A 12,954-nucleotide genomic window follows, 5' to 3' on the forward strand; every position below is an offset into this window, starting at 1 on the left:
ACTTTGGTCTCCAAGTCCTTCAGCCTTTAGCTTCCATGGTGAAGCTGTCTTGGCTTTGGAAAATTTTCTGCAGGAATCGAATTCAGGTGATTTAATTTCATGGGGGATCTATTGTATTATAAGAGATTCTAGTCACTTCCAACCCATTGGGCTACCCAATAATACAATGTGTTTCTCAGTCAAGTCATTCAGTACTCTACGTTTGACGACTCCACGCATTGGTAAAACCGTTACAGACAGTAATACTTTTCTGCCTTTCACCTTGAATCGATTCTCTGTTTTTTATTTATTTAGAAATTCAGAAGGGGAAGAGAACCTGTGTTTCTGAAATACCTATTTGCAATTCCTGGTAAGCCATACACCCAGAACAAGATCCCATAGGTTAACATACATTCATCTGGGTCTTTCTGGCAGTTGTACAGAGTACACGTTTGATTTCTGTTTACAATTTAGATTGCCCGTGACCTAGGTAATATGTAGGTGTATACAAAGTTAGCATTCTCTACAAGGCTACGTGGTCCACGTAGCATTTTTCCTTAAAAAAGTCTGAAACCTCATCAAGCAGACTAGTTACTAGAGGTTGATTTCAGTTCAAGTTATGCACATCATAGTTGTAGACTGTGTATGATCAGTGTTATGTGGTAGACAAGATGTATAATTACAGATCATTTATTTCAAGATTCTGAAAGGCTTTCAGGTAGCTCTAATTAGTACATTACAATTGCAATACCTTGCAAACATTACCCAATGTATTAAAGCTCCTCTCCAGTATATAACCATTAGTCTTCTGAACTCATAGATATGGAAAAGATAAATGACAGCTTAGAAAAACTATGTGATAATACTAAGACAGTTGGCATAGGAGTCAGGAACAGACCTCTCTCTGGTTTTGTTTGTTTTGTGGTGGTGTTGTTTCTCTCTCCTGTATCCCAAATGAGTTCATGGGATTTTTATCCCTCCCCCCCCCAGTATTTTTTACATTTCAGCATAAGCTTTTCAGCCACACCAAATAGAACATAAAATACATTTCGAGTGGAATCGACATACATCTTCCCAATAGAACACTTTCCCAAAATGTTTAGTAACTTAGCATGCTGAGCAGCAGGCACTAGCAAGCCATGTTAATCAGTTCTGCTTTATAAAAGCAAACAAGGTGGGGAGGAAGTAATGAGAGCCTGAAACATCTGTTTGGAGACTTGGAATCCCTTAGAAGGTTTTGAGTTCTGCCTTAAAGAAACACAACTCCAAAAAATTACAACCAACTGTGGGAACGTTTTCTGGCTCTTTACAAAAAATTAATTATGTAAATATTAGTCTATAAAAAGTAAATTCCCTCTACCCTCTTCTCCAGTTTTGCTTCTGTTTTAAAGGTGTAATATTGCCTGACATTGCAAACATTCTTTCAGCAAAGAGAAGCTAGATCAGATCCATCCTTGTTTTGCCAAAGGAGGAAAAACTGCTCTGATTGTTACAAAGCTAAGTAATCATAGATATGACAGTATTAATAAACAATCTTAGAGTTAGAACAGTATAGGAATGCTGTAATTTAATAACAATTAAATACACAGTCCTGTGTGTATTTCACACAATTAATAGCTACTTAATTGCTTTATAAAGTTAAAAGACTGCATCAAATAGTTTCTCCTTCCTACCTGTGCTGCTTGTAACAGTGGTTCTAAACTGTTGTTTAATGTGAAAATGGAATTTGAAATCTGTGTTCTTACTCTTGTTTCTTTGGGATGCTTTCTTTAATAGAGAGGTTCACTGTTCTGGTCAATTTTAATTCTTAATCTGCTTCTGGTTTTGTTTTTAAATCATTTGCTGCTGAGTTCTGGGTAATACATGTTTCTTAAGAAATGAGGCATAGGGAAAGGAATACTTAAGTCTTTGCTTGGCATGTGGTGTTTGCTTTATTTAGTGTCTTTTTGGTATTTTAGGAAGGTAGACATTATTTATTCTTACCTGTTTATCGAGTTCTTCTGCTTTTACAGTTGGACTTAATACTCATTTTGTTCTATGTTCTAGATAATTGGCCTTTTACCCAGCAATTAAATCCTACCAGGGAGAGAAGTAAGGAGAGGGAAGTGATTCTGTTCTCGAGTGAAATTGCTTTGCACTCTCTCTGGATGACAAGCTCCAGAGAAGTGTAATTTTTGGACATACTCATCAGTCTCCTTAATAAAATTTCGAAATACTTAGAAGTAGTATGGTTGTTAATGTTTTCTCACAATAAAAGTAATGCCCCACTCTTTTCTAGTTTGCTTTTTTAATTGTAACGTGGATTTTTTTTTTCATCTTAGATTTTTTAACAGAACTACTCTGAAGATCCTGTTTTACAAACTACACACAGAGCAGAGTTTTAGGGCCAGTGTTTCAGCAACAGCACTTTAGTTCTCAATCTCATAGCTTATACTCGGAGCAAGGTAGAGGGTAGGCATGTGCATGAATACATGCAAGTTTTCTTGCAAATTTGCATTTTTCCTTCTTGTAATCTTTCCTCTACACTGGTGTTTAGTGTACACGTAGGAATCACTCTGTCTTCTGTTAAAAAATAATGACCTGCAGAGTGAGACGCTGGCAACTTGTTAACAACAGCTAAATGAGAGTTATTCTTGGTTCATCTTAAAGCCTATACCTCCAAAAGCTTAGTATTCCTTCAGTAACTTAATATTCTAAATAATTTTATTTAATATTCTCATAGCATGGGATTAAATCCAGCCTGTCTGTAGAGCCTTTTTGCTATTTAAGGAATCCATAGCAAGAGTAAAATAGCACTTGCCCAAATTTCTGTGGTGTCTTCAGCTGTTGTATTCTGGCTCTGAAAGCTTCTTAAGCTTCCAATTATCAAAAAAAAAAAAGTCTTTTGTTTTAATTGTTCTACAACCTAGGTGCAAACACACACTCTTGAAGTTGATACTGAACCATAGGGAGACTGTAAATTAAATTACCTTCTGGACCCTTCAAGGTGCTGGACTTTGCTGAAGAAAAATTGGGTTGAAAAGATTCACATCTCTTGGGCCAAAACACTTGGACTACATTTATTGGCAAAGTGTGTTTCCTTCTGCGTTGGATGGAGTCCTACAGGATCATTTGATGTTTCTGGGCATTTAAAAAGTATGTTTGTGTCTAACAGAGAATCAGACAGGTCAGCATTTTCATTTCCAAAGCCCTGCTTTTCTTCCAGTGTTTCTGTCTTATGTAGGAACTGGGACAAGATTGAAACTTGCCATACAGGATCTTAGCTTGAAATATGTCAATTTTATATATGAATTTTAGTTCACCTGTGTATAAGAAAATCACATACTTCATTTCTGCAGTTTTACACTGCCTGTGTTGTAAATTAGCCTGGATGAACAATCGTAACAAATTGGCATGTGTATGTGCTTTTATGTAAAATCTTAATATTTACTTGTATAATTTTTTTTTTTTTTTGAAGACTTGGGAAGGTTTTAGGTTGGTAGGGTTCATGAGTACTGGAATTCTCTAGCTGATGAGCTGTCTTTAATATTGATGTTAAAAGGTGACTTTTATGTTCCACCTTTTAGGCTGCATGCTTTTATTTGGCTGTTTAGCTGCACTGTGGATTTCTTCTTGGAAAAACTGAGTATAACAGCAATTTCTTCTATGATCAAACTGCTTTTGACATTTTTCAAGAGGAAAACATGACAGAAGTGTGAAAGTAACCAATTTCTTCAAGTATTGTCATTCTATTTAATCACTTGCAAAGTAATGCAGCTGCTTCTTTTTATTGACTGTAAATCGTGTTTTTTGGGGGGATGGGGTTGAGTTTGAAGCCTTCAGGCTTTATGGAAGTATCCTAGCTACAATAAACACGCCTCCTAATTTAATTTCCACCTGACTTGTCGACTGCATGGAACAGATTGTGCATGGCAAGCCAAAATTGATTATTAAGCACTGGATCAGTGCAGTGTGAAAGTGATCTTTATTCTCTTTACAGGCAAGGTGGTTCTGGGAAGCGTATTTTCGGTCGATGAAAGCAATTGCTCTTGCTACTCTTCAGATTATCAATGACAGAATTTACCCATATGCTGCCATTTCTTATGAAGAATGGAATGATCCCCCAGCTGTGGTAAGTAAATCCGTTTGATTCACTCATAAAACAAATTGTGGGTTTGTGTTTTTTCCCCTCGTATAAAAGGTATGTGCTATGAAACTTGGTAATAATTCTATGTGTGTGTGTTTGTGTGTGTGTGTGTGTTGTGTTGGTAACTTGCACAGATGAAGCTAATATAAATTTTATGACAACTGGCAAAATAACTAACAGTTCATTTTATGTCCTGGCAGTGAAATGCAAACTTTTAGCTTTTGCTATTGAACACACTAAATTGCTTGCTTGTTTATATATTTATTTATTTTTCATGCATGCAATACACACACACACTTACTTCTTTATTTCTGCTGAATTTAGTGTGAGTTTAGTGCTCTTGAAAATGAATAACTGCAGTGGAAATAGTTGGTGGAAATACTGAAGATCTTAAACGATCTGCAAGGCTCTTTCATGTAATTCTGATGAAATAGCTAATTATTCTTATGCCTACAATTTCTCTGTGTTATTTCTACATAATTTCTCTTATGCAGAAACTGATGATCAAAGTTTTGCTGTGTTATGGGTTTTTTTTCCTTAAAAAAAAAAGTTTCACCAGTTGAACCCACCTCTGTTAAGAAGAAACACCGGAGTATTAATTAACCTTCTGCACCAAGCAGCTGGTTCTGATTTTTTACTATATAAAAGCCTGTGGATGATTTTCACTCATAATCAGTTACTTTCCCCTGTGTCAAAATATAAAAAAAAAATAGTTTTATTTTACTAATAAAACCAAACTTGTTAACTGTCTCACTTTATGATGGTTTAGAGAGAGTTTCCCTGAAAGCTGGGCGTGTTTTGCTTTAAACTCTTCAGGCTGATAGAGTGAGAACAGTTGCTGACAAAGAGTTAGAAGCTCTTTGCTGGGTTTCAGATAATTTTCCGTTGCTTAGCCAAAGGCACGAGTCATCTACTGTTGTCATTGCCTGGAGAGCAAACGTGGCACTTGTCAATCCTTAAGGAAGAAATGGAGCTGCACAAGAAGTAGGTACTCCACAAGAAGGGCATCAGAACATCTTAACACCTTTAGATGATGCTAGCAGAACAAGCACCTTGAAACACCTAGTAAAATGAAGAAAAATACTTTAGAATTGCTCAGTCTTTAAAAGGGATGCAAAAACGTCTTCTCCTGGGTTCTCTCCTATACTGGAAACCCATCCATTTCTGGGGAAGCTAAGGGATGGGTTTGTGTCTAACAGAATAGATTAAGGGAAGAAGCAAATTAATAGATTATTAGAAGGAAAGCTAATCCTACTCTGAGTAACAAGCAGAGTGAATCCTTTTACTAGTTCTGTTTCAAATCACTTGAATATTCTTATTAAGGTTATGATGTTATAATATTCTTATATTATTATTATTATTACTACTACAAAATAATGCAATAAAATCAATGGAGGGATTCCAAAAAGCTTAAATATTATGGCAACTGTCAGTTCTTGGCAATTGGTCCTCTTCTTGCTGCAAATCTATTCCTTTGACACGTTATTGAAATTAAGAAGTTGAAGACATGAGCCCAAAGCTGAGTTTTTGTATCAAGGAATGTTCAGCCAATAGATTCCATCAGAAGGGCTCAGACAGCTGATGAAATTTAAGTGGCTAAACATAATACTTGGAAAAAATATTTCTGTTAGTCATTCAACTGAGAGGTTCTCAAGCAGAAGGTTTATGACCACAGAGGTGGCCACATACAGACCAGAACTCCAAAACTGTGAAGGAACACGTGACAGCAGTACGGTGCCGGGGCAGTCCACGGAGGAGGTGGGAATGTTGTAGGGATGTGCAATTGCAAAGAAAAAAAATTAGAAGGTTGGAATTTGTCCAGGGCATTGGAGTTAACACTTCATATCATGCCTCAGTTTCTTGGTGGTTTCATGTCTCAGTTGAAAGGACTTGCTGTTTATTATCCGAGTTTATGGAATATGCGCACGAATTCATTTCTTGCTCCAATACGAGGCAGAAACATCATTAAAAGTTCCTTTATGGGTTGTGTAAGCTCCGAACTAGCCAGCAACACAGAGTGCTTGTGACCCTTTCTCCGAGGGTCAGTTAAAGAAAACAGAATTCAGACTGGGAATTGTTCAAGAGCGATTAAATTTGTACAACAGCAGTACACGATCCCGTGATATCTTTAACTGGGGATTTTGATAGCTGCTCTGAGCATGCACGAACATTTCCTTCCAAGAGGCTCTTTTTTCTTTCCTTTTCTTTTTTTTTTTTTTTTTAAGCCAGCTAATTTTGACCTTTGTTCTTTCATTCAAAGCAAATAACTGGAGCCTTCTCCAATTTGTCTTTGAGGTTTTTATTTTTCTTCTGTGAATATATTTTATCTCTGAGGCGCGAGCATGTTACAGTCGTGGTCTGTAAGTGAGCATATTTTTCAGGACTCAGCTGTCAGACAATTTAGAAGGTGACAATTTATACAGTATCTGCTAGTAAATTTAATAAGTAAGTAAGTTTAATAGTAAGTGGTTTTTTGTGTTTTTTTTTTCTGGGGGGGTGGTTTGATAATTGCACTAGTCAGAATTCCATAGTTGGTGTCTGCTTGTCAGGGGAATAATGGTCCACTTGAGCCTGAGTGTTTCTCATCTAAGCTCCTGCCTGATGTCCACTCATAGCTCTGTTGCAATTTCTAGTAAGCCTGGATGAAACATTATAGTTGCAAAACAAGTACATGTGTACATTCGAGGTAAGATGGAAACTGTACCCTCTAACTCTGATAAGAAGATAAAATAACTAAAGATGACTTGAATGCATTCCTTATTTACAAGAAAATTGCTGTATTCTTCTCTAAATAAACTCCAAGACTGAAGCATTTAAAGATGATGATTTCGGGATATAAGTAGAAATGAAGCACCTGTGAGTTAACATTAATACCACAACGAAATGTGCGAGTAACTGGGTGTCATAAATTCTGTTACTGGCCAAAACTGCACCTCCAGAACTTGCCATGTGTCTTCTGCCTTCAAACTCAGCTCAGCACCCAGTTCCTCCAGCTCTGCTTGGTTTTGCCTTGGGACGTTGTGGTCGGTGAGGATTAAATGCGATGCTGTTCTATACGCTCCTGTTCCCGTATCGGAGGGGATGGCTGTTATCTTGGGCAGGCAGCAGGAGTGATATTCACACATTTAAAACCAGTGAAGCGTGCTCCTGGCTAGATCTGCATATGGATAGGCTTTTTTTTTCTGTTCCCCAGCTATTTCTCAAGTCTCAAGAAAGAAACACCAGCCCACCTTGTGTGGAGTCTGTAGTTTCCCGAACGTTTTAAACCACTACAAGCAGGTACTGTTGCCAAAAGAGGCAGTTGGGTGATGATTTCCCCCTCTGCGTGCTACCTTTCTTTTTGAATTTTCTAATTCACTTGTGGTGAAGAATTTTCTGAAATCATTTTCTTCACGTGAAACTTACCCAGCAAAAGGGGGGAGAAAAAAAAAAAGGCGTAGGGGGCAAGGGAGGGACCGGGTGGCTGGAAGGCTGCTTTTTTTGGCATTAATTTGGCTTATATTGGCTCAAAATATTAATGAGACTGTTGCCTGAGTATCTTCACCACAGCGTGGATACAGCGGCAGTGCAAGAGGGTGTTTTTCCAGCAGGAGGGAGTAGAAGGTACACAGAAGATAAATGCATGTGCAGTTAATTCCATACTTAGTACATTCCATTAAAGAAATGATCCAAGCGGTTTTATGTGAGTTACCTGAAGACTGTTGGCCTTTTCTAAAGAAAAAAATATATAAATATAAAGTGGATTATTTTCTTACTTGTCTGCTATCCTGTTGAGGAAGTGGAAGACTAGTAGCATACAACGTACTAATGATGTGTCATGGGATAGTACTTTCAATAAAAAGACACTAGAGGACATTTCCTCTTTTTAATTGAAAAGGGGCAAACGATGTTTTTGGGGCCTGAAATTCATTCCTGGACCACTTGAGTCCTTTATATCTTAGTCTTCTGCTGCAAGCACAGGAGTTTAATGCCTTTTGTATTTCTTGGCCCAGCCATTATCCGTTAGACAGGAGTAATCCGTTACGTCCAAGTAAGCCACAAAATAAACTGCTGCTACAGTTTGCATTCTGATGGTTACCAGTTTGGGATGGATTAGAACTGATGACCTGGGTTTCAGATGTGCTCTCTTATCTTCGATTAAGTACTTTGTTACGCTCTAATAGAGGTAAATTACTTTCTCACTTGTGCTTCTTTGTAGATTATTTAAATTCTGCTCTTACTTCGCCTCATGCCTTGCTGACATATGAGTATCTGAAAAATGAGTAAGACAGGATTTTTCCAGATTTCTTTAGTTGCTTTTGTTGAAATTTTGGAGCCTGTTTATAATGTAGACCTATAAAACACTAGAGTTGTGTGGGTTTTTTTTTTTTTGTCAGAGGCTGCTTTTGAGCTTTGACCTTGGATGATACAGACCATAGTTTAATAATCACTTGAGAATATCACTATGCCGAACAATAAACATACCAGATTTCATTCCTCCCAGTGAGGCAGAAAGCAGCACCATCATTTGTTTTAAACTAAAATAACCGAATGAACTTGGTGCAAAAAGTGCCATTCGTTTAGCAAAGCCTGAGTAGGATGTTCATTTACAGAATACTTTGTGGTCTTCTGCCAACTACCAGGCAGTTGACACTTGTTAAACAATTCAACTATTTCTAAGCTCCTCCACTAGTATTTTACAACCCTCAGTTTCCAGATAAAGCCACTGTTACAATTGTACTTCCGTTCTAATACCATTCCTCAGCTTCAAAGAATTAAGCAAATATTAACATACACTTTTTTATTTACTTGTAAATGAGAACAAGCTAGCAATTTTCTGGACAATGCACATCTGGTATTTTTTTTCCATTGAACAATATTAGTTTCTGTCCTGCTGTATTTCCAGCTACCTTGTGTGATGGTTTGAATCAACTGGGTGAAATTTTGCTTTATTTACCATGTTAAATATTCTTTCGTACACTAAATAAATTTCAGTTTATTGATATGTTTTTCCAGCGTTGATACTATGGACAAGTTGAGTATACCACATGTATTCAGCTATAAATATTGATTATTTTTCTTTTGGGGGGGAGGTGAAACATGATTTAACAGTTGGTTATTTAACCTGACTGCCCAGAGATAAGGATTCTTCTCTTACACAGTGATAACCTCACAGTTATCCTATGTTACATGGCTAGTATCTACTGTGTAGGTTTATTACCATTTTGAATTACATCCTTTGAGGCATGAACAGCATATTTTTTTATTTGGTTGACAGAATCAGAAACTGGATTGATATATTTCACTCGAATGACATTTTAGTTCTGAAGACTACACCTAATTATTTAATTCTGTTGGGTTTTGTTTTCTCTAAGAGCTTTTTGCTTTGTCTTTAGCTTAGAAGTAGACACCTAAACATACAACATACAAGTAGACACCTAAACAAGACATGTTTTTAGCAAAGCTGGTTTTGAGATGCACCCAAAGAAACTCTACAATTTTTCTGGCCAAAGGCGAGGGTCTCATCATTGTTGTTCTTACCTTGTTTGTTGCACTGTATGGTGCCTCCTGGGACTTCATACTGTGCACCTTTATTTTATGTAATGAGAGTCATTAACTTTAAAAAAATCATAAAAATAATGAGACTTTGTTGCTTTGGATTCCACAAGTCATCTTTTCAGTACTCCCTGTCTTTTCTGGCTTTGGGAGCGTTTTTCCAATTCAGATTATGTCATAACCTGTTTTTTGGGGGGTCAGGAGCCACTACATTGACTTATACCAGGGGAAGAAAAAACAAAATAAACGCAGAACACCATGAATCCTTTTACTAGTTCTCTTTCAAATCATTTGAATATTCTTATTAAGGTTATAATGTTATAATATTCTTATATTATGATTATGATTATTACAAAAGAATGGCAATAAAATCGATGGAGGGATTCCAAAAACCATAAATATTATGGCAACTGTCAGTTCGTGGTAATTCTCCTGTTCTTACTGCAAATCTATTCCTTTGACACATTATTGAAATTAAGAAATCAAAGACATGAGCCCGAAGCTGAGTTTTTGTATCAAAGAATGTTCAGCCAATAGATTCCGTCAGAAGGGCTCAGACAGCTGATGAAATTTAAGCAGCTAAACAAAAAAAATATGCTGAATAACTTAGTGTTGTAGTTACGTGATGTATTTTGGCAGTCAAAATTCGTGATTCATGGCAGTGTCAGATTTCGTCATTCAAAAAGAAATAGGTAGAAACCCCTGTCTGTCTTGTGGCTAAAATGTTTCTGAGGAGGGTTTAGTCTCCATCAAAACACGAAAGGGTGGCCACTGCAACTTGGCTTGTGATTCTGCAGAGTGGGAGTGCTGTGGTTGGCTCTGGAGAAGTGGAGAGGGTTAATTCCTTCGCTTTTGCCCTATGACCACTTGAGAATGGGAAGCTTGATGAAATACTTTCTCAAAGTATTCAATAGAAACTTATCATGAATAACCGGAGCAAAATAGAATAAATCAAGGCTTTTTTTTTTTTTTTTTTTTTTTGGTCTGGTAATTCATAATTGAAACCACATTGAGGTTAGATTGATATTCAGGACAACCCAGCTGAAAAGCCTTACAGAGTCTGGTTGTTGAGAATAAAACACACAGGGAAGAAAACCCACTGTCTTGTTCATGGCAGCAGTGAAATTTTATTCTTCCAAAGTGCTGTTGCTGAGTTTTCCCACTAAATGATGGCTGGGAAGTACTCGACTTTCTTCTATAATATGGGACATCCTACACAGCCTTTTTTTCCTAGAGACCATTCTGTGATGTGGTTTGTAACGTGTTCACTGTGTCTGTCTTCAAGTCTCCTTCAGTGGTACTCAGTGTACACCCAAATAGGAAGTTTTAGAGTAGGACCCAGTCTTAGTTGCATCTGGTATTTTGCCAATACCTTCGAGGGTCTGTAGCATTTGTAAATATGGGCCAGTCCTCAGTCTGGTTGTGTTCCCTGACGTCCTGAAGCTCCCATCTCTCTCACTTCTGTATCCTGCTAAGAACGCTCTGTTTAAAATTTCTCTGCTAACTTGAACCTGAAGACTCCACATGGAGTCCAGCCTTATGTGTTCCACATAATGAGAATTCACATCCCTTGATACCTTGTCCTTAATGTATTGATTTTCCCTAAAATAGAATCGAGTTTTTTTTAGTGACCAAGAGCAACATTTGATGTATCTATAGTAAAGGAAGGTGCCTTATTTTTTTCCTTCCCTGTATACATACCTGTTCCTGAACTCTCCTCTCTCTCCCTAGCTTCAGGCTATTCCTAAGTTCTCGCTGTCCCACTACTGACCCCATTCAGGTCCCACTACTTTGGATTTTCTTGTGAAGTGTAAAGAGCTGCCAGACAACTGAGACTGTGAGACTTAAGTGACATGAGATTACTCTTAGCAAACTGGCATTTGAACTTGATACTTTCTGCCCATAAAAATGATTCATAGCAAACAACCTCTTAATCTTAGATTAATTATCCTGGCTCCTCTAATAATATCAGCTGGGAGGGCAAGAATGAAGGGTTGTCTTACCCAGAGCTGAGTGTCAGCCCACTGTCAAAAAAAGGTGAGGGATGATCAATCCACTGTTGCTGTTTGCTCTTCTCTCTGAGAGTGAAAGTTCCTGTGAATTTCTGTCAACAACGTTAATAAAGATGAGGCTGGAGCAAATGTTCCTTCACCACTTGGTTTCTTGAGCGATGACTGGGAGAACCCATCCCTGTGTCATTATCCATTTCATGCTTTGCTGCCATAATGGAGATTTAATTAGGCTGCTGTCGAATTAATTGCCTGTATGGTTTGCTTTTCCCAAGCAGAAATCTGGAAGACTTTAGCAAATTATGGAGGCTTGAATTTGCCCGATTTCCTGCAGAAAGTGGGGTCAATAGGTCTCAGACTGTAGACACACTCTTCAGGCAGGCAGCAGGGGGTTGGCTCTTAATGGCACTTGAGAGATGCTTAATTGCCTTTTTGAAATGTTTTTCTCAAATGAGAGACTTGGTTCTCCCATCCATTAGTGAGTGTCTACAGGCTTTTCCCTCCCTCCATCGTCTTTTAGTAGATGCATGAGCAAAAACACCTCAAAAGTTGCCTTATTTTTTCCTGTGTTACAACCAGCAGGGGAGTATTTTCATGCCATTCTGAAAGTAGTGCAAGTCAGAATTTAAGGAATGTACCTAAAACTTTAGGTTTTTAAGAGAAAGCGTGATAATATTTTAGGCACATATGTATGTGCTCACACACGTGCATCTGTATTTTTTTCTGTAAGTACCTAAAATAGTCTCGGATGACAGAAAAGGAATAATCATTTTCCAAGGATATTATAGCAAGTAATTTGTTAGGAAATGCTGTGGCCAGAGAGAAGAAAATTGCTGGATAAACTTCAAGTGGGAATTATTAATTTAAGTGGTGATACTCACCCGTAAGTAGTAAATACAGCATTGTCCATAGATTACTCGACCGGTTATTTCTTCTTGTAGGGCAGAAACTTAAGGTTTTCTTGGCACTCTCCTGGGTAGGATGTTAAACTTCTGCTTCGAGTATTAATGAAAAGAGGTTTTTGAAAGTTGTTTTAAGAAGCTGCTCAACATTACAAGGGTCATTTGGGTAATAGCGGTCTTGGGGTGGGGGTTGTGTGGAAATGAGTCTGTAAAGCTTTAATGAGATGGATTATGCTCTGGTTAACGTTTAGATTGGGATTTGCTGTAGGAATTACTGAAGCTGGAGCAAAATCAGAGGGCTGTCTCTCTCTGCCACCAGTAGGAATTACTGAAGCTGGAGCAAAATCAGAGGGCTGTCCCCATCTGCCACCAGTCGTCTTGTAAAATTAGCAGAAGTACGTGT

The 12,954-nt window shown here is 37.7% G+C and overlaps 1 protein-coding gene across 1 annotated transcript in view; it reads left to right on the plus strand.

Moving 5' to 3' along the window:
• The window catches only part of EXT2 (exostosin glycosyltransferase 2), an 81,608-nt gene that overhangs the window by 34,869 nt on the left and 33,785 nt on the right, over positions 1 to 12,954 (plus strand). The window contains exon 8 of the mRNA XM_086612882.1: positions 3,959 to 4,090. Coding sequence (XP_086469008.1) covers positions 3,959 to 4,090 — 132 coding nt within the window. The remainder of the gene's footprint in view (positions 1 to 3,958; positions 4,091 to 12,954) is intronic.

The sequence above is a fragment of the Tauraco erythrolophus genome, chromosome 6 (assembly GCF_009769465.1).
Source record: "Tauraco erythrolophus isolate bTauEry1 chromosome 6, bTauEry1.pri, whole genome shotgun sequence".
NCBI classification, from domain to species: domain Eukaryota; kingdom Metazoa; phylum Chordata; class Aves; order Musophagiformes; family Musophagidae; genus Tauraco; species Tauraco erythrolophus.